The 22142-nt window shown below is 37.9% G+C and overlaps 1 protein-coding gene across 2 annotated transcripts; it reads right to left on the bottom strand.

Moving 5' to 3' along the window:
* Positions 1-1269: 1269 nt before the first annotated feature.
* Positions 1270-10304, bottom strand: LOC126618833 (uncharacterized). 2 transcript variants are annotated; one of them, XM_050287020.1, is made up of 6 exons: positions 10264-10304; positions 9657-9723; positions 8760-8828; positions 7000-8438; positions 2344-2410; positions 1270-1515 (listed from the first exon to the last, which is right to left on the bottom strand). In XM_050287020.1, the coding sequence occupies exons 4-6, from the start codon at positions 8432-8434 to the stop codon at positions 1509-1511; spliced, it is 1509 nt and encodes a 502-aa protein (XP_050142977.1). In that variant the 5' UTR covers positions 8435-8438; positions 8760-8828; positions 9657-9723; positions 10264-10304; the 3' UTR covers positions 1270-1508. The 2 variants fall into 2 exon arrangements, with proteins under 2 accessions (XP_050142977.1, XP_050142976.1); XM_050287019.1 differs by having other exon boundaries at positions 9657-10297.
* Positions 10305-22142: the final 11838 nt, after the last annotated feature.

Raw genomic sequence — 22142 nt, 5'->3', positions numbered from 1 at the left:
ACGAAGCAGCTAATAGAAAACCACTTTGAGGGACAAAAAGTTTCAACGGTACAAACCATAATTTCATAGAGACTAATCATAGGCATGCAAGTGGCTTAATTAGCATATGGAATTATGTGTAATAATGTAAATTATAACACTTTCCGTTTAAATTTAAATGGAAATAACAAAATAGCCATTTTATATGCACAGTGATGCGAGATGGTATAGTTAAAGTATGTGCATTTTAGTCGACAACTCAAAGATAACTTATGCAGAAAAATGTTAGCCACCAAATAGTTTAGGTTTAAATTAAGGTGTGAGATATCCACACACCTCATTTTCCTTTTCACACACATTTTTAATTTTTAACCATCGAATTGGATGAATTAAAGAAGATCAACGATAGAAATTATCAAGTTGTGTGTGAGAAGTAAAATAGGGTGTGTGAAAAGCACACCCCTAAATTAAACGTTTCACATTGAAGTTTGTGGTAGGTTTTCAAGTGGGTCACCAGATTTCACTTTTCTTATATTACACCTAGACGTTTGAAATTTGTCCAATATTGTAGATACTTAAGGCGATGGCATGTCCTTTTGTGGTTTCTCTTTTGTATGAAGGCTACAATTTAAGAGAATGTGTAAAATGATTGAACTTCAAAACCATCAGTGTAGTGTGAAAAAAATTATAATATAATGGTCCATTTAAAACCGATGCCAAACCTAGATATAGGGTGAAGTGTAAGTAGCCCAGTAGTTTAATATGATACATCATTAAACCTAATCTAATTATCTGAGGTGATTAGATTACTAGTTCAGTTTTATTTAAATGTGTAATTAATCTTTTCCACTGTAGATACATTTATCCAAATTAGCAACTCAATTAACAGTAATAAGTAAAATGAAGGAAAAATTAGTATATGTTCCTTAATTACTAATATTTATTGACTGAGACCTTATTTGTTTTCAGATTTTAATCGAAGTCCCTAACATTAAAATATTAATGAATTTATATGTCAGTTACATACATTTTTAAATAAAACTTGGTAATGGATTTAGGGTTTTATTACTCGCACCTTTATTAAACTCCTAATTAACTTCAATTCAAAAATATAAAATGTACCCATTCTTTTTTTTATATATATAATTCATTCATTTTTTTTCCTAATCCATTTTTTAAACTTATATGGATATAATTCTTTTTTGTTGATTTGAGAATGTATCTGACACACCCTAACCCGAAGACTAGGACGTGCTGGCCGTCACGTGAGTGTGACGTAACCATAACGCAAGCGGAAACGATTTAATAATAAAATACGAGTCAACGAAAACCACTAATTGCAGTTATTTACAACCGAGCATTCTATGTGCATAAGAGTGTACTAAACACACATAAACAGAGCATAAGCATCTAGGTGCAGTCAAGTAGGAACATAACTAATTTACAACACCCTCGGGTGAATCCTACATTTATTTAGTCTGTCAGAACGCCGAAGCAGTCTCGTAGGCCACCAACGCCTCAACTATCAACTAGAACCTGGAGGGGCGAAAAACAGAAAACGTGAGTGGGCGAAAATAAAGCTTTTCCAAAACATTTCATAAATCCACATTTATAACCCCTTTTTGGAAAACCTGTATACTTTCCCAGAAAAATAGTATATAGCATATATATCTCAACTGTCTCAATCATCAATCTTATAACAGATTCAATAAAGAATGTACCATGCCAATTTCAACAGTGTAGTATGAATGCATTAACATAATATAATCAGGTAAAAGAAATAATCAATCGGAGGCCCTCTAATAGCCCTGAACGATTGAACTTAGAGCTCAACATCTATCAATCTCACTCTCTGCCGGAGTCACTCCGCGTGACCTGTCCGGCCTTCTGCACATAAGTCGGAACCACCTAATGTAGTCTGAACGACTCATGGTAATATTCGCTCTAGTGCTTCTCTCATCAATCATCTGTATACAATAACCTAAGGTCACCCACCAGTCATAATCTCACTAACACTCTACGACTGGCCCGTCGTACCCACTCCGCGTGGACTGTACGACCAGCATCTACTTGGATCCAAGGCGAGCGTGTGATGCGGTGAATACTATAAGCACTAAACCATGGTGCAGGATATGAGCTCAATATATCATCATCCTCAACATAACAGTAATTAAATACTTACCTGTGCGTCCACAGCACCATCATACATATATGCATCATACGACAGTTCATAATATCCATAACATTCTATGCATGGCAATCACATCATATTTCATTTCATTTCAATATATTTTTCATTTAAATTTGATTTCTGGGGAAATCGAGTATATAGGTATATATATATAGAAAGCAATGCCCACTCACTGGTATGTCGCCGGGTCGTAACCCCCTTGACGCCCCTGGATGTGCTCGTCCTCGTTATAAGTTCCACCTAGAAGTGAAATAACTTAAAACAATCATTTAACGCACAATTAACGCACCTAAACCAAACTAGGTAATAAATTCTTCATACGATGCTCAAATTGGGTATATGAATATACCACAGTGACCTACACAACCTCAGGATCATCCCCATATTTTTAAAATAATTTTTGGAGTCCTCACGCGCCCCCACGCGCCTGACGTGGCACGGACCTACGCGCGGCCCACGCGCAGCCACGTGCCAGGCACACTGACGGTACAGTGAACGGCGTTAGGAATATTCCAGGAATATTCCGTTAAAAACTAACGGTTTCCGTTAAAGTTAACTAACGGCGTCGGAATATTCCGTCAAACTTGACGGAAGATTCCCTGTCTTCTCCGGCGAGTCGCCGGTCGCCGGCGGCTGTTCGCCGGTTTCTGGAAAATTTTCAAATCCACTATTCTCCTTCGTTTTTCAACCAATTTCTTCGCATTTTATACCAAAATGAAGCATTTCACATGTACTATCACGTTGGAAGGGTTTTAAGGCCTAAAAACAACAAGATCAAACCTTTCAAAATTCTTCAATTCGGCCAAACTCGAACCCGACGATCCCGACGTCCATTTTGTTCAAACGAGGCACTCCGAGCCTCCTTGGAACTTCCTAAGACTCGTGGTGATCTTTGTTTAACCTAAAACACAACCAAAATTAAGTTCGTGAACAGTGCCATTACACGGGGTGTTTTAAAACTAGGGTTCTCGAAATAGAACTTACCTAAAACTGGTATTCCCGTGCTCGTGAGGTCCTAAGGAGTGTCGTGGTGATCTTAGATCGGACGTTGGTGTAGGATTGTGATTGTTCTTGGTGTTTGTCCGAGAGCTTGAGAGAGTTCGAGAGTAAGAGAGAGAGAGTGATACTGAAATGAAGAAAGAGAGAGAGAGTGAAGGGAGATGAGAGAGAGACATCCCACGGGTTTTGGGGAGGGATTTAGGGGGTAGGACCCCACCCTAAGTCCAAACACAAATTAAATTAACACATACTAATATAATTCTAACCCTAGTTTAGGATCTTAGTGTAAAACAAATACCAAATTTACGCACCTTAATCCCGTTTAAGGGCGTTTTAGTAATTTCACGTCCTCGGTATTTAGTAACTCTGGGACGGGCTGTGACAATCTCCCCTCCTTATAGAATTTCGTCCCCGAAATTCCAATCACTAACCAGAACATCAAAAGTCATAGAATAACCTCGGATACATATCTCTCATCCGATCTTCTGTCTCCCAAGTAGCTTCTTCAGCTGAATGGTTTCTCCACAATACTTTCACCAAGCTCACGGTCTTATTCCTCAAGGTCTTATCTTTCCAATCCAGTATAGTCACTGGTTCCTCATCGTACGTCAAGTCCGGATTAATTTCCAATGGTTGAGGAGGAATCACATGTGAAGGATCTGACACATAATGCCGAAGCATCGAGACATGGAACACATTATGTACCTTAGACAACTCTGGAGGTAGCTCCAACCTGTAAGCAACTTCACCAATCCTCTCAGTGATCTCATAAGGTCCAATGTACCTGGGACTTAGCTTTCCTTTCTTTCCAAAGCGAACCACACCTCTCCAAGGCGATAATTTCAGAAAAACATAGTCGCCCACATTATACATTCTGTCCGTGGTATGTCGATCCGCTAGGCTCTTTTGTCTATCCTGGGCCACTTTCAGGTTAGATTTAATTACCTGAATATTCTGAGTAGTCTCATCCACAATCTCTGGCCCTTCAAGTATTCTTTCACCAACCTCTGACCAACATAATGGCGTACGGCAAGCTTTACCATAAAGTGCTTCAAATGGAGACATTCCAATACTCGAATGAAAACTATTATTATAGGCAAACTCCATCAAATCCAAACGATCATGCCAAGAATCACCAAATTGCATCACAGAGGATCTCAACATATCCTCGAGTGTCTGAATAGTTCTCTCTGACTGACCATCTGTCTGTGGATGATAAGCTGTACTGTAAAGCAATCTAGTACCCAAAGCTTCTTGAAAAGCTATCCAAAACTTAGAAGTAAATCTTGGATCTCGATCAGAAATAATATTCACTGGGACACCATGATACTTTACAACCTTCGATATGAATAACTGAGCCAACTTATTTAAAGAGTACTTCTCCCTTACTGGAATAAAATGTGCTGATTTGGTAAGTCGATCTACAACCACCCAAATGCCATCAAAACCATTTTGTGTACGTGGCAACTTATACACAAAATCCATCGTTATATTCTCCCATTTCCACTGGGGAACGGGAAGTGGTTGCAATCTCCCAAACGGCTTCTTTCTTTCAGCCTTAACCTGCTGGCAGACAATACACCTACTCACATACTCCGCAATCTCTCTCTTCATACCCGGCCAATAGTAGAATGGTCGAATGGTATGATACATTTTAGTTCCTCCTGGGTGCATAGCATAAGCCGAACAATGTGCTTCATCCAAGATTTCTTTCTTCAGTTCCTCATTATTAGGCACATACATCCTGTTCTCTTGCATAAGCATACCATCTGATCCTCGGATCTTGAGATCTTTCTTCTTCCCTTCATTTCTTAAATTGATCAATTCTTGAATTTCTTCATCCAACGATTGAGCTGCAAGCACCCGATCAATTAAAATTGGTTTGACTTGAAAATTGGCAAGAAAAGCTTCACTTTGCTCTTCCCATTCTAATTCTACTCCAGTAGATCTCAACTCTGCCAGAAGAGGAACACGACTGGTATACAAAGCATTAAGTCGCCCTTGAGGCTTCCTACTCAGAGCATCAGCTACCACATTTGCACGACCCGGATGGTACTCAATCGTGCAATCATAATCACTTAACAATTCCAACCATCTTCTCTGACGAAGATTAAGATCATGCTGAGTGAAAAGGTACTGAAGGCTTTTATGATCGGTAAAGATCTTACATTTCTCGCCATAGAGATAGTGTCTCCAAATCTTCAAAGCAAACACAATAGCTGCCAACTCAAGATCGTGAGTCGGATAGTTTCTTTCATGAGTCTTCAACTGCCTAGAAGCATAGGCAATCACTCTACTATGCTGCATCAAAACACAACCCAAACCATTCAAAGAAGCATCACTATAGATCTCGAAGTTACCATTATCATCAGGAAGTACTAACACAGGTGCATGAGTAAGGCAATACTTCAACTGTTGGAAACTTTGCTCACAACTTTCATCCCACTCAAACTTAACATCCTTCCTGGTTAACTTCGTTAATGGCAAGGCAATCATAGAAAAGTCTTGAACAAACCGTCTATAATAACCTGCCAAACCAAGAAAACTCCGCACCTCAGTGACCGTTCGAGGTTGTTCCCAATTTTCCACTGCTGCTATCTTTTGAGGATCCACTTGAATTCCCTGAGCTGATACCACATGTCCCAAAAATGCCACTTGATCCAGCCAAAATTCACATTTACTAAATTTGGCATATAATCGGTGTTCCCTCAATTTCCTTAACACCAAGTTAAGATGTCGAATATGGTCTGATTTCGACTTAGAATATACCAGGATGTCATCAATAAAAACAATAACAAACTTGTCAAGATATTCCTGGAATACTTCATTCATCAATCTCATGAAAGCTGCAGGAGCGTTCGTTAATCCAAATGGCATCACCAAAAACTCATAATGCCCATAACGAGTCCTGAAAGCTGTTTTATGAACATCCTCATCTTTAATCTTTAATTGATAATACCCAGACCTCAAATCGATCTTAGAAAACACACAGGCACCTTTGAGCTGATCAAACAAATCATCTATACGAGGCAAGGGATAACGGTTTTTAATCGTCACCCGATTCAATTGCCTGTAATCAATGCACAATCTCAAAGTTCCATCTTTCTTTCTTACAAACAACACTGGAGCTCCCCAAGGTGAAGAACTAGGCTGAATGAAACCTTTATCAATTAACTCTTGCAATTGAATTTTCAACTCTCTTAATTCCGCTGGTGCCATTCTATAAGGAGCCAAAGAGATAGGGTTCGTACCTGGAAGCAAATCAATCGAAAATTCCACATCTCTATCTGGAGGCAACCCAGGTAAATCATCTGGAAATACATCAGGATAGTGTCTGACTACTCCGACTTCCTCCACACTACCGGAATCAACATCATTCAAAACCACATGTGCCAAGTATCCCTGACAACCCTTGGATAACAATTTCTTCGCCCTTATGGCGGAAATAACACCATGCCTCACCCCACTTCTTTCACCCACAAAAGTAACCTCAGGTAGTCCAGGACGAAGAAAAGTAACTGATTTCCCGTAACAATCTATATGGGCGCGATTATAATGCAACCAATCCGCCCCTAAAATCACATCAAAATCCACGATGTCTAATGGGATAAGATTAGCAGGCATAATGACATTATCTACCATCACTGGACACCCAGAGTAAAAACTATCAACATAACATTTATCCCCTCTAGGCATAGCAAACTCTAAATCAAACCCTAGAGGTGAAGGATGAGGTTGCGTTATTTGAGCAAATGTATGAGAAATCACAGAGTGTGTAGCACCACAATCAATCAAGACTTTAGCAAAATGACCAAGAACATTCAACGTACCCATAATCAAGTCTGGATGGTTCTGAGCATCTTGTAGCGATATGTGGTTAACACGTCCCTGAGCTGACTGTCGTCCTCCACGACCTCTGCCACTCTGGTTACCTCGTCCCTGATGAGTACGTCCTTGACCTGTCTGGGCAGGCGGCCTAAACGACCCTGTACTACTAGCAGCAACTCCGCTCTGTTGGGGCTGGCCCCCCTGATACCACTGAGATCCGCTAGCTGGCATAGACGGATATGAAGTATAACCTCCCTGATCCTGAGAATATCCACTCTGAAAATAAGGATCCTGGGAATAGTGATACTGTCCCGGAGCATAAGGAGCAGCATCACCCTGATAGTGATAAGCACCACCACGACCACCTTGGCCATAACTGCCTGAATTAAAGTTCTGTTGAGTCGGTGCTGATGTTGGCATAACAGGCTGCTGGGGCCTCTGCTGATTCTGGGGACAATACATAGCTCTATGTCCTGTCTGACCACATGTAAAGCATGCACCACTGCTTCTCCTACATTCCCCATGATGTCGGAAATTACAACGGCGACATAACGGAGGACCCGAACTACCAGTACCACCAAAGCCTCTCTGACCAGAAAATCTAGGTCCATTACCAAACCTACCACCTCCTCTCCTCGGACCTGTGGCTCTAAATCCACCACTGGAAGAACTCGAACTCATTCCACTTTTCTTGAAATTCTGCGTCTGACGAGGTCCTGGAATGGAAACACCTTTACCTTTCTCATTTTTCTTCTGACCATTACCCTTATCCTCTTCATCCTCACTGTCCGGAAGATTATCAGAGTCTTCCATCCTGACCAGAATCTCAAAATACTCATGATAATCGGCACAGGGAAGTGCATTGGCAAACGTTCTGTACTTCTTCTTAGATCCTAGCTTGAAACGACGAAGCATTTCTGCTTGATTACCCGCTAAATCAGAATCATAACGGGATAAATCAGTAAACTTCCTGTAGTACTCATGTGCAGACATATTCCTCTGCTTCAGACTGGTGAATTCCTGTTTCTTGCGATCTATATATTCCGGAGGAACAAATCTCTTCATAAAATTTTCCTTAAATACCTCCCATTCGGCTGCCCTTTCAGGTGCCATGTGCCTCGACTGATTTATCCACCACGCAGCTGGCTCACGGCCCAAAAACCAGGTGGTGGTCTCCACCCATCTATTAGCTGGCAGGTTTCCCTGACTTTGCATCACTTGAAAGGTCTGCTCAATTCGATCCAACCACTTTTCTGCCCCTTCATAACCTTCATTTCCCTCAAAAGTTTCCAGTTTCAGATTATACATCGTCTCTACGGGCGTTCTCTGAGGAGGACGGATATTAGCCTGAAAAGCTTGAGCCATTGCTGCCCCTAACTGAGTTATATCGGGGAAATTAGGCTCAGCAGCACGGCGAGGATCTCTACGAGGCGGCATAATTCTGACAGAAAACATAACAAAATCAATAGAAGAACTCATTAGTTATACAGGACTGCAACCTATGCTCTGATACCAAACTGACACACCCTAACCCGAAGACTAGGACGTGCTGGCCGTCACGTGAGTGTGACGTAACCATAACGCAAGCGGAAACGATTTAATAATAAAATACGAGTCAACGAAAACCACTAATTGCAGTTATTTACAACCGAGCATTCTATGTGCATAAGAGTGTACTAAACACACATAAACAGAGCATAAGCATCTAGGTGCAGTCAAGTAGGAACATAACTAATTTACAACACCCTCGGGTGAATCCTACATTTATTTAGTCTGTCAGAACGCCGAAGCAGTCTCGTAGGCCACCAACGCCTCAACTATCAACTAGAACCTGGAGGGGCGAAAAACAGAAAACGTGAGTGGGCGAAAATAAAGCTTTTCCAAAACATTTCATAAATCCACATTTATAACCCCTTTTTGGAAAACCTGTATACTTTCCCAGAAAAATAGTATATAGCATATATATCTCAACTGTCTCAATCATCAATCTTATAACAGATTCAATAAAGAATGTACCATGCCAATTTCAACAGTGTAGTATGAATGCATTAACATAATATAATCAGGTAAAAGAAATAATCAATCGGAGGCCCTCTAATAGCCCTGAACGATTGAACCTAGAGCTCAACATCTATCAATCTCACTCTCTGCCGGAGTCACTCCGCGTGACCTGTCCGGCCTTCTGCACATAAGTCGGAACCACCTAATGTAGTCTGAACGACTCATGGTAATATTCGCTCTAGTGCTTCTCTCATCAATCATCTGTATACAATAACCTAAGGTCACCCACCAGTCATAATCTCACTAACACTCTACGACTGGCCCGTCGTACCCACTCCGCGTGGACTGTACGACCAGCATCTACTTGGATCCAAGGCGAGCGTGCGATGCGGTGAATACTATAAGCACTAAACCATGGTGCAGGATATGAGCTCAATATATCATCATCCTCAACATAACAGTAATTAAATACTTACCTGTGCGTCCACAGCACCATCATACATATATGCATCATACGACAGTTCATAATATCCATAACATTCTATGCATGGCAATCACATCATATTTCATTTCATTTCAATATATTTTTCATTTAAATTTGATTTCTGGGGAAATCGAGTATATAGGTATATATATATAGAAAGCAATGCCCACTCACTGGTATGTCGCCGGGTCGTAACCCCCTTGACGCCCCTGGATGTGCTCGTCCTCGTTATAAGTTCCACCTAGAAGTGAAATAACTTAAAACAATCATTTAACGCACAATTAACGCACCTAAACCAAACTAGGTAATAAATTCTTCATACGATGCTCAAATTGGGTATATGAATATACCACAGTGACCTACACAACCTCAGGATCATCCCCATATTTTTAAAATAATTTTTGGAGTCCTCACGCGCCCCCACGCGCCTGACGTGGCACGGACCTACGCGCGGCCCACGCGCAGCCACGTGCCAGGCACACTGACGGTACAGTGAACGGCGTTAGGAATATTCCAGGAATATTCCGTTAAAAACTAACGGTTTCCGTTAAAGTTAACTAACGGCGTCGGAATATTCCGTCAAACTTGACGGAAGATTCCCTGTCTTCTCCGGCGAGTCGCCGGTCGCCGGCGGCTGTTCGCCGGTTTCTGGAAAATTTTCAAATCCACTATTCTCCTTCGTTTTTCAACCAATTTCTTCGCATTTTATACCAAAATGAAGCATTTCACATGTACTATCACGTTGGAAGGGTTTTAAGGCCTAAAAACAACAAGATCAAACCTTTCAAAATTCTTCAATTTCGGCCAAACTCGAACCCGACGTCCATTTTGTTCAAACGAGGCACTCCGAGCCTCCTTGGAACTTCCTAAGACTCGTGGTGATCTTTGTTTAACCTAAAACACAACCAAAATTAAGTTCGTGAACAGTGCCATTACACGGGGTGTTTTAAAACTAGGGTTCTCGAAATAGAACTTACCTAAAACTGGTATTCCCGTGCTCGTGAGGTCCTAAGGAGTGTCGTGGTGATCTTAGATCGGACGTTGGTGTAGGATTGTGATTGTTCTTGGTGTTTGTCCGAGAGCTTGAGAGAGTTCGAGAGTAAGAGAGAGAGAGTGATACTGAAATGAAGAAAGAGAGAGAGAGTGAAGGGAGATGAGAGAGAGACATCCCACGGGTTTTGGGGAGGGATTTAGGGGGTAGGACCCCACCCTAAGTCCAAACACAAATTAAATTAACACATACTAATATAATTCTAACCCTAGTTTAGGATCTTAGTGTAAAACAAATACCAAATTTACGCACCTTAATCCCGTTTAAGGGCGTTTTAGTAATTTCACGTCCTCGGTATTTAGTAACTCTGGGACGGGCTGTGACAGTATCCGTGTCAAATTAATCAGAGACTTTTACTAATGTTATTAAGCCTAGTATCTACTAATTTTTTGTGTGTGTGGTTTTGACGAGTGTACCCATGTTTTGGTACAATAATGTTTTGGTTAATTTTGATGAATATACCCATATTTATATATATATATATATATATACATGTATAATATATTGGAGAGTATAATTTATCTTTTAATATTTTCAGTCCCACAAATCATGGATTTTATTTAGAATCTCATTAATATAACAACAAATTTCAAATTTTAATTTACAAATTCTAATAACCTACATACAAAAGCATTATTGCATTAATTTCAAGAACTTCAATAAAAACTAAAAACCAACAAGTTTCAATCAAAGAATGCTGATAAATATGGACAGAATTCAAAGTCACCCTAAAATGAAACTAGCCGGTTGATAATGTTTTTACTCCATTTAACATTTCTTCATTTAATATTTTTATTCTCCATTTAATACTTTTTTAACAAAATGCATATGAGAATTAGACCAATTGACGAGAAGCAATGTGTCACAACCCTTCCACCTAAAAATAATGAAAGTACAAATATAATAATAAGTTAATAACTTGATTGGTTTTGCTGGTTAATATTAAAATGAAACTAGCTGGTGACTTATTGGTTAATGAGACTTATTAGTTTCAACAAACTTCTAGTGGCTCCTTCGATTTATTTACTTGTAATCCATGAAATATACCAAGAAGTTTAATTTATTTACCAAAAAATTAAGTATTCGGTAGACTTGTCAAAAACTCACTCCTTTGCCTTTGGAATACGTAATTGTTTAGAGAGTGTTTGTCTTGTTCCACTTTTTTGTTTAAGGTTTGAAGATATCTTGCCTTTGGAAAGTTAGTTGGGAAGAGGCACTGGGGACACGTGGAGGAGTGCCCGCTCTTCGGCTTCCCAGTCACGCTAAAGTAAAATTCTACGGCCCTGACTGGTAGCTGTGTTTGCACAATGCACGTGCCAATCAATCTATCATTTTAAAGATACAGCTGCCAATTGAATGTTACAAGGTTAGGGTTTTGCCATGGACAACAGACACGTATGCTGAATTGGACCAAAATACATCGAAGATGAATTTGTTCTCATTCAATAATTCTTGACGGTATCGAGCTGAAATAACATGTTCTTCTTGAATACCTCGATTCAACATCAAAGAATTTCTTACCATTATTATATAATATTCATTTTTATTTGGTAATAAATTTTTGGCTGCTACTTAGTATCAACAAGAAGTCCGAAAAAATATCTAAAGCTATCAAATTTAAATATTTGTATCCTATTGAAATAAGTAACCAATATAAGTCATGCATGCATGAATGGTTTTGAGATATTCGGGTCATGAGTGACTGGTTCATGCATTGCTCTATAAGGGTGCGTTTGTTGCACCAGACTATCTCGGACTGGACTAACTTCCTGGACTAAGCTGGATTGGCTTAGACTAGACTAAGCTGGACTGACTTAGTGAAGCGTTTGATGCAGTGACGGACTAAAAGAAGGATAAGTAACAATTACAATATTATATTATTTAATCTAATAATATTTTATTCAATCTTTTTTCATTTTGTCTCTAAAGTGTCTAGAACACTCTTTAGTTCTGTCCCCTTTATTAATTCAATAATATTTTAATTTTTTATTCAATCTCTATCTGGACTCTCTCTGGAGAGTTCTTTCTTTTCTTCCTTTAGTTTCGTCCCCATAACACTCCCTTTCTCCATCTTTTGTCCTGCAAAACCGCAACCTTCAAAATCATTTTTCCTCTGCAAAATCGTTCCCAAAAGTACTATCTCCTCCCTCTCCGTCTCACCATTTCTCTTCGTCCAAAGCTACTTTCTCCCCTTCTTTATCCATTTCTCTTCGGAATTTTCTGGGAAAAAGGAAAACTTTATGGGAATTTTCAAGAATAAGGAAGAATTTTTCTATTAGGATTGTTGTTATCGTTTTGCTTTTTTTGTTTTTTTGAATTTTGGTGTTGAGATTTAGGCAGTGGTGAGGCTGGTTTTCAGATCTGGGAAATGGGTTGGCAAACAGAGTTGCCCAGAAGCATGCTTGCAGACTTGTAGCATTCATAAACTTGCAGCGTACGATCGTCTTTGGAGATGGGATTGGCAATCCCATGGTTTTTGGGGGGTTTCGTTAAGACTGGCTAGTCCCTCGTTTAGTCGAAGCGAGTGAGAGCTAGTCTCATTAAATCTAAGTCGTGTAGGAAACAAACACAGGACTGGACTAACTCTTAGTCCAGTCCAGTCTAGTGAATTTTAGTGAGGGAAAACAAACACCCCCTAAATGTCTTAATACTTGAAAATTACTTTTCATAATAAATATGCAATATATTTACAAGGACCAAAAAATTCTTCTGGTGTTATAAACTTTATATTTAAGTGTGATTGTGTACATCATATATTAGATTTGATATTAGTTATTCTTTCCTATTAGGACTTGTATTCCTTGAAGTAGAAGGATTCTTCCCTCCTTTATTACTATAAATAAAGGCACTGCGTAGGGGAATAACAACATCCTATACACAACCCTACAAACAGATCTCTCTCTACTCTCTCTCTGTCGTGCCCCTCTATTCCCTGTAAAATTAAAATAAGCCACAACATGTTATTTGCACGCTCCTATAGTTGCGCTTAAGAATCTAACATGGAAGTTTTTTGCATCAAACGAGTTAATATCATCACGCAATCAGGTTCTTTCAAAACAACGGTTTTTATCTCGATATTGTTGCAGCCTTGATAGCATGAACATTTACCATAATTCATGATCAAACTTTACGATTTTTCGAATTTTAGATTCTACATAAATTGTGTTTACATTATATCCAAAACTGTTGAATTATGTGAATTGATATTGCCATGAATTGCATCAAATATCTTCTCATGCATTAAATTATATGTTGAATATGCATTGAATTAAATCTGGAATTAAGAAAGAAAAAAAAATTAGAGTTTTTCACCTAACCCATCATGCGAGCCGCTGGCTTCCAAGTTGCACCGCATCGAGACACCAGCACTAGGCCTGTAACCTGTGTGGCTGAGCTGAGCCGCGAGAACATAAAGCCGGAGTCATGGGCTTTTGGTTTGAAACCTAGAAAAAAAAAACAAAAAAAAAAACCCGACACCTTCAATGGTGTCTTCACCGTCATAGGTGGGCCTGCAGCCCAACCTTGACCTTGGGTCACCATCCTCGTCCACCGACATCGATTGATCGAGATTCCTTTGAATCTCACCGGATTTTTCGAAATTCCAATCCAATTTTTTTAGGGTTTCTAAAACGTGGAGAGTTTTTACTCTCTGTTCACCTTTATAGGTCACCGACAAACCCACAGTTCTATTGCTGTAATTCTTGTGCCACGACACAACCGCCTGAAGCTGTGGCGCCAATCTTCTTCTCCAGCGACGTTCATCTAACTTGGCTGGGGTGTTTGGATCATGAACCCAAACCCACTTGGGCTTGGCCTGTTCTCAATGAAGCACCAACCCTTTGGGCTTTGGAGCTCCCTTCAGCCCAACATCAGCCCTCTTTGGCCATGGTGTACCCGTGTTTCGCACCACAGGGGGCTTAGCCCCGCATGGCTGTCCTGGTTCCCATGCTTCGCGCTGCACCAGATGCTGATGTATCCGTGTATGCATCACACCAAATCAGAGCCCTTTATGGGCCTCTGTTTTTGGGCTTGCGCCTGCAACCCAATTATTTTATGATGTTGGGCCTGCCTACATATTAGGCCCGAGCCCAACCCAGCTTAATTTTTGGGCTTAGACCACACGGTCCCAATTTTCTCAGCCTCCTTGTGGGCTTTGGTCTATGTTTTTGGGCCCCGAGTTTAATTGCTTATTTTTTTAGACAATTTGGATTTTATAATTTTTCACCCACAGTTTAATTTTGGCCCAAAGTCCAAATAATTAATTCAAGTATTATAATAAACCCTCAAGATTTATTCGCATATTTTCTTGTTGCATTTTTCTGTATATATATTACCAATCATAACCTCAGTCAAATACAAGTTGTTGAATGAAATTAAAAATGCAGTCAAAAGAGACGAAGATGGAACACCCATCTTTGATGAGCATATAGGACGAGGAGTCCCAGATGCAGTCAACACATTACTTTTCACCATTATAAAACATTTCATAGGGACACCCAGTAATGTCACCTCTAGAATTCATGACCAACTTAGTAACTTAAGATGTTCGACCCTAAGCGATTTTAGATGGTACAAAGATGTTTTCATGTCTAGAGTCATGCTTAGAGAGGATATTAATCAACCATTTTGGAAAGAAAAATTCATTAACGGATTACCAAATCTATTTGCCCATAAAATTAGAAATGTTTTAGTTAATGAAGAAGGTATCATACCATATCATACCCTTACTTATGGAAATATTATTAATATTATCCAAAAAGAAGGATTGAAAATGTCTATTGATATGAAAATTACAAAACAAGTCAATAGCCAAATATGAATTAGGAAGATTTTGTGAACAATATGGATTACCTCCTATTGCTCCTTCAACAAAAAGAAAAAAAAAATTAGAAGCCTACAATAGGTACCAAAATAAGTACTCATGTAGGAGACATCCCAAATATAAAAATAATAATTTTGAAACAAATAAATTTTACGAGAAACCCAAGCCCAGCAAATGGAAGAGGAAACCCTCAGGAAATTCCACTCCAAAAACCAAGAACGAAAAGGAAATTGCTACAAGTGTGGCAAATTATGTCATTATGCAAATAAATGTAGAGTCAAGAAAACAATCAACCAGTTGAAAATATCCGAGGAAGAGAAAACTCAGTTAATCCAGGTCTTAGAATTAAGAGACACAGACTATAATCAATCCGAAGATGTTTTAACTTATAATTCGTCTTCTTCCAATAATTCCTCAAGTAGCCTTTCATCCATCGACATTAAAATATGGTGCACTGATACTTGTTATAAAAACATTTTAGTCCTCAATAAACAAGAAGAACAAGAAGATCTTCTTATCGAATTAATTAGCAAAGTAGATGACCCTAAATTAAAGTCATTTTATTTAAAGAAACTTAAGAAGTTAGTCTCCCCTAAAGAAGCTAGTACTAGTCAATCCCAAGATGCCCCAAAAATATGTCTTAGCGCAACCCTAGAAAGGTTTAATAAGGCTAAGAAAGAAATTACAATCAAAGATTTACAAAGAGAAGTCAATAAAATTAAGGAAGAAATTAAGTCCTTAAAATCAGAAAATATAAAAATTCGCTCACATCTTAGTATTATCCAAACACAAGCACTCATTGGCAATAATGATGAAGAACACAATAGTTCTTCTTCCGACCAAGAGTTAGAATCCAAATCCATAGAAAACCCAACAGAACATCTAGTTTTAGGATTACTACAAAAAATTAGGATCCATAAATGTTATTCTAAAATAAAAATAAAAATTGAAGATTTCTAGTTAGAAACAATTGCCTTAATTGACTCAGGTGCAGACTTGAATTATATCCAAGAAGGTTTAATTCCCACTAAGTATTTTCATAAATCAATAGAAATTCTTAATGCTGCAAATCAGTCACTGATGCATTTAAAATATGAAATCCCAAAAGCCCATGTTTGTCAAAACAATTTTTGCTTTAAAACTGCATTTGTTTTGATAAAAAAGATTTCAGACTCAGTCATTCTAGGTCTCCCCTTCATAGCTCTCCCTTTTAAGATACACCATAATCGTATAACCACCAGAATGTTAGGACAAAAAATCATATTTGAGTTTTGCACGGAAACAGATCTCAAAAAATTAAGACTTACAAAACGATAGAATCTAAAAAACCATCAATTTAGTTACCAAAAAACCACAACAAATTAATTTCTTAAAAGAAGAAATTAATTACAAAAGAATTGAAGAACAATTAACAAACAAATCTTTGTTACAAAGCATTGACAATTTTCAAAAGAAACTTGTTAATGAAATTTGTTTGGATATTCCCAACTCCTTTTGGCATAGGAAACAACACATTGTTAAACTTCCTTACAATAAGGAATTTAATGAAAAGAAAATACCAACAAAAGCCAGACCAATCCAAATGAGTCAAGAAGTTATGAAATTTTGTAAAAAAGAAATCCAAGAACTGCTCAATAAAGGAATCATTAGAAAAAGCAAATCACCCTAGTCTTGTCCAGCTTTTTATGTCCAGAAAAATGCTGAATTAGAAAAAGGATCTCCCAGGTTAGTCATTAATTACAAACCTCTTAATGAAGTCTTGGAATGGATACGGTCTCCAATTCCCAACAAAAGAGATTTAATTAAGAGACTTAGTTAAGCTGTAATTTTCTCAAAATTTGACATGAAGTCTGGATTTTGGCAAATTCAAATTCATGAGCATGATAAATACAAAATAGCATTTGTCATTCCTTTTGGTCATTATGAATGTAATGTAATGTCGTTCGGTCTTAAGAATGCATCCAATGAGTTTCAGAATATCATTAACGAAATATTTAATCAATACAGTCATTTTTCAATTGTTTATATTGATAATGTTGTCATATATTCCAAATCGATAGATGAGCATTGGAAACACTTAAACATGTTTGCTAGGATAATTAAGTCAAATAGATTAGTTGTCTCAACAACCATAATTAAGTTATTCCAAACCAAAATTAGGTTTTTAAGATACAATATCCACCAGTCAACCATTCAACCAATAGATAGAGTAATTCAATTTGCAGATAAGTTTCCAGATGAAATCACTAACAAAACCCAATTACAGAGATTTCTAGGATCTTTAAACTATATTGCATAATTTTATCCACATATTAGACAACAATGCAAACCCTTGTTTGATCTTCTAAAAGAAATTCCCTCATCATGGTCCAATACTCATACTTTCATAGTCAAACATATCAAATCACATGTTAAGACTTTGCCCTGTCTTGGCATTCCAACTCCCAATTCATTCAAAATTGTTGAAATTGATGCCTTTGAAATTGGTTACGGAGGTATTCTCAAACAGTCAATTTCTTCTGGATCTCCTGAACAGATTGTTCGTTTCCATTCAGGAGTATGGAATCCAGCACAAAGTAATTATAATACTATTAAGAAAAAAATATTATCTATAGTATTATGCATTAGCAAATTTCAAGATGATTTATTAAATCAAAAGTTTTTAGTCAGAGTCGATTGCAAATCTGCAAAACATGTTTTACAAAAAGATGTTCAAAACATTGCATCAAAATAGATTTTTGCACGATGGCAAGTTATATCAAGTATTTTTTTTATTTTGAAATCGAATACATCAAAGGTAGTCAAAATTGCATCCCTGATTTCTTAACCATAGAATTTCTGCATGGGAAGAATGACAACAAGAAGACCTGATTAGAGGAGGCTTCCAGCCACTCTACCACCACCACCACCACCAGTTAAACAAGAATCAAGCCCAGATTCTTCATCGGCCTTAGCCATTACCAACCAATTCACTCCCTTAAGTCCCAATTATCAAATGGCATTAGTCAGTCAATATGACCCTTATTCAACCCCAACATACCAATCATCATCCCAACCAGACAGTTATACCAAAACATCACCATATGTCAAGAAAAACCCGAGTGAATATCTTTTCAATATCATTTTCAATCTCAATCAAGAACAAGCACCAGAAAAATTTGCCAAAACAGTTTTTCCACCCAATTTCCATTATCATCATACAAAACCACATAAAACATTGAAATACTATCAAGCCATCCTTAGGGAAACTGAGTCAATTTCAATCAAACCCCTTTACAGCAAAACCTATGAAAACAAAATCATCTACCATTTTCTTTACATTGAAAGGTTTTTAACCGAATCAGACTGGGGAATCCCCCTTTAAAAAACCAAACCTCTTCATACCCAATATATCCATATTCCCAACAACCATTACAATTATTTTGATTACATTGATGCATGCACTAACATCTTTCTCCATCAAACAAAAGATTTTAGTCATCCATGGTTCATTAATTTTGACGAGAGTTTTAGATTGAATTTTCCTACATGGTTCCCAAAATGGTGGTTAACTCACGACCCAACAGCCAGTCTCCTACCAGAAGAACTTATGCAGGTTCTCTCTGCCAGTTTCCAACAAAAATTTGATAGAAGCCGATTCAACTACAGAATTACACTTTTCCCAATATTCATGGCCAAGTACAAAGTACCATAGGTCTTGGAGTGGAATTATGAAGTCGAAACAGGTGAAGTTTACAGAGCCAGATCAGTCAAGTGGTTGGATAAATTCAACCATCAGTCATGTCTTCACCGAAGTTCCCATTGCTCCACTCCTAGTCATTCCGGCACAACCAGCACATCCATCATTGCCAGTCATCCCGGAACAATCATTATCAGACATTAGTCCATCTTCGTCCCTCAAAGGAACAATCAAGTCTGCTAAATCATCAGGCTCAAAGAAAAATAAAGCCACTCAGGTTGAAGATTTAGCACAACAATTACTTGTAAAAGCAGCGATGCTCCATACTGAAGACGAAAAAGTCGCATACTCCGAATCTTCAAACGCATCCTCACAGCAACCATCCAACTCAGCAAGCCAAAAAATACAGTCAGCTAAATAGGCCAACTACTAGGATTCTCAGGACCCATTGCTTAAAGCCAAGCGAAAACTTCAGTCATCATGTCAAGTCACCATGTGAACACAGTAATTTGCCATGTAAAGCATTCAGAAATTATTCTCACCAATGATTCTGACAAAGTTTGGAGTCATTCATTCATTTATCCATCCCATGCTTCCACAGTAATGGCTACAAATATTCTTCCACAGTAAAAGCTTATTCCAACAAATTTCACTGCTTATCAATAGTGAAAGTATGTCTTCCAATACCTTTTCCAAGTCTTTAAGAAGTGAACTACGGATGAGAAGGTTTCAAGTTTGGAATTTCCATAATTTCTCAATCAAAAGTTTCTTTGAGTTCACATTGTACCCAAAGAAACCAAAAATTGTAAACACTTTTCATTTTAGAATGTCAAGGATGCATGCGTGCACCAATATCCTTTTCATCAGTCATTTTCTTATTTGTTGACTCAATCGTTAGTAAATCAATTGTAAGTTTTGCAATAAAACTTATTTTTAAATTATATTTGCATCATTACTTTGAATTCATTATTTTCATTATGAAGAATATTTTCATAACAACTGATTTTGAATGGCATAAAATTCTTACTTACAGTCAATTCATCGAATACCTCAAGTTCAAGGTAAACACCAATCAATCATTTATTCAATTCTTTCTATTTGTTTATAATAGTTGGTTTCATGGCATTTTTAATCCCCGGTTATCCTCTACATCAAGTTCCACTTAATTCAATTAACAATTCATTTAACAGTTCATTCAACCCTAATCATCATTGCCCTTGGTATAATTGTCCTGATCGTTATTATTATCATTAGTTCCGTCTCATTTGGTATCAGAGCAATGATGATTAGGGTCGGACATTTGTTTCAACTTTTTAATCACTATATATATATATATATATATATATATTTATATTTATATTTATATTTATATATTTATATTTATAGTTTTCCTTAAAAACATCACGCATGAAAACCTAAAGTTTTTCTTGTAAATTTAAACCAATACATTTCTATTATAACCTAAATGTTCTACTCCTATGTGAATGGATTTATTTTTATCCATTACACTAACCACATTCTTGTCCATTTATTTTGTGATAGGGACATGTTGAATTTGAACAAACTCGGCTTCACCGCTTTAGAGGTCTTTGGAAGAAACTACCTCAAGTGGGTCCAAGATGTGAAGTTCCACCTTACCGTAAAGAATTTGCATCCTGTCATTGAAGATGAGATAGACAATCTGGTTTGTGAAGCTAAGAAAACCACTGCCATGATCTTCATCTGAAGACATATTCATGATACACTGCAAACCGAGTACCTTACTGAGGAAGATCTATGAGCACTATAGGTCGCTTTGGTTGATCGTTTTGATCACCAAAAGAACATCTTCTTGCTTGAAGTAAGACATGACTGGCAGTATCTACGCTTTTAAGACTTTAAGTTTGTGAATGAATATAATTATGATGTTTGTCGAATCTGATCACTTCTCAAGTTCTGTAACGAGAACTTGATTGAAGAGGATCTCCTGGAGAAGACCTATTCGACATTCTTTGCTACCAATATTGTCCTACAGTAACAATATAGGGTTTAGAAGTTTACTAAGTTTTCGGATTTGATCTCCATTTACTTCTTGTTGAAAAGCAGAATTAGCTGTTGATGAAAAATCATCAAACGCAACCTACTGGGGTGACTGATGTGCCTGTAACGTATTATAACACAAACCAATGCCCAAAATGCCAACATAGGAGTGGTAGGGGCGGCAGAATCCACCCCATCAAGGTCAACAGAGCCAAGGCCTATCTAAGGTAGGAAGCCGAGCCCAGAAGTGCCCAAACTTCAAGAATAAAGATAAAGTACCTGAAACCATGGATGCAGACATGTGTTACCGCTGTGGTTCAAGGGACCAATGGTCCCGTGTTTGCCGTGCTCCTCATAAGGTTGTAGCTGAATATCATTCTTGTCGTAAGAAGTTTAAATCAAACTTTATGCAAGTGGATGAACTGGAGTGTACCAAGATGAAGGTTTTTGACTTTCAAGAGGCTATTAGCCTTATGGAAGATTAAAATCTTAGACATGAACTATTTTTAGTTGCATTTTAAAATAATGGGGCCGAATTCCACCTAGTGGCCGAACCCCCTGTTTTTGGTTTTAAGTTTGAACAATTTTCCTTTGTTTTTAGAACTTTTATGCATGTGACCGATTCAAATTAATTTTTATTTCCAAGTATGACTAGTGGGAAAGTTAGTTTTCTGGCAGATAGTGCAACCACGCACACCGTTTTACGTGAATGCATCTATTTCACTAACTTCGTACCTAAGAATGCACATCTGACAACCCTCTCAAGCCTATCCAACTTGATCGAAGGATACGATAAGATACGTATAATGTTACCCAATGGTACAATCTTGAATATTTAAGAAGCACTTTATTCTCCACGTTCCGAAAGAATGTTGTTGAGTTTCAAGGACATTAAAGATAATAATTACAACGCAGAAACCTATGTAGAAAATAGAGTTGAATTTATGTGAATCACTTCTCATGAATATGGCCAGAAGTGTATTCTAAAGAAGATGGAGCGTATCCCGAGTGGTCTGTATATTTCAAACATACGCCTTATAGAAAGCCACTATGTGGCCGGCCCTACCTTTGGGAATGTGCATGAAATTA

This window comes from Malus sylvestris, chromosome 4 (genome assembly GCF_916048215.2).
Source record: "Malus sylvestris chromosome 4, drMalSylv7.2, whole genome shotgun sequence".
Classification (NCBI taxonomy): domain Eukaryota; kingdom Viridiplantae; phylum Streptophyta; class Magnoliopsida; order Rosales; family Rosaceae; genus Malus; species Malus sylvestris.
The sequence above is the reverse complement of the archived record's forward strand: the minus strand, read 5'-3'. Positions and strand labels throughout refer to the sequence as shown.

Excerpts from the sequence above, each read along its gene's own strand:
- LOC126618833 (XM_050287020.1), bottom strand. The coding sequence starts at position 8,434 with ATGCCGCCTCGTAGAGATCCTCGCCGTGCTGCTGAGCCTAATTTCCCC. Across the intron at positions 2,411-6,999 it reads CCATCCAGACTTGATTATGG|GTGGAACTTATAACGAGGAC; the intron begins GTACGTTGAATG and ends TTTCACTTCTAG.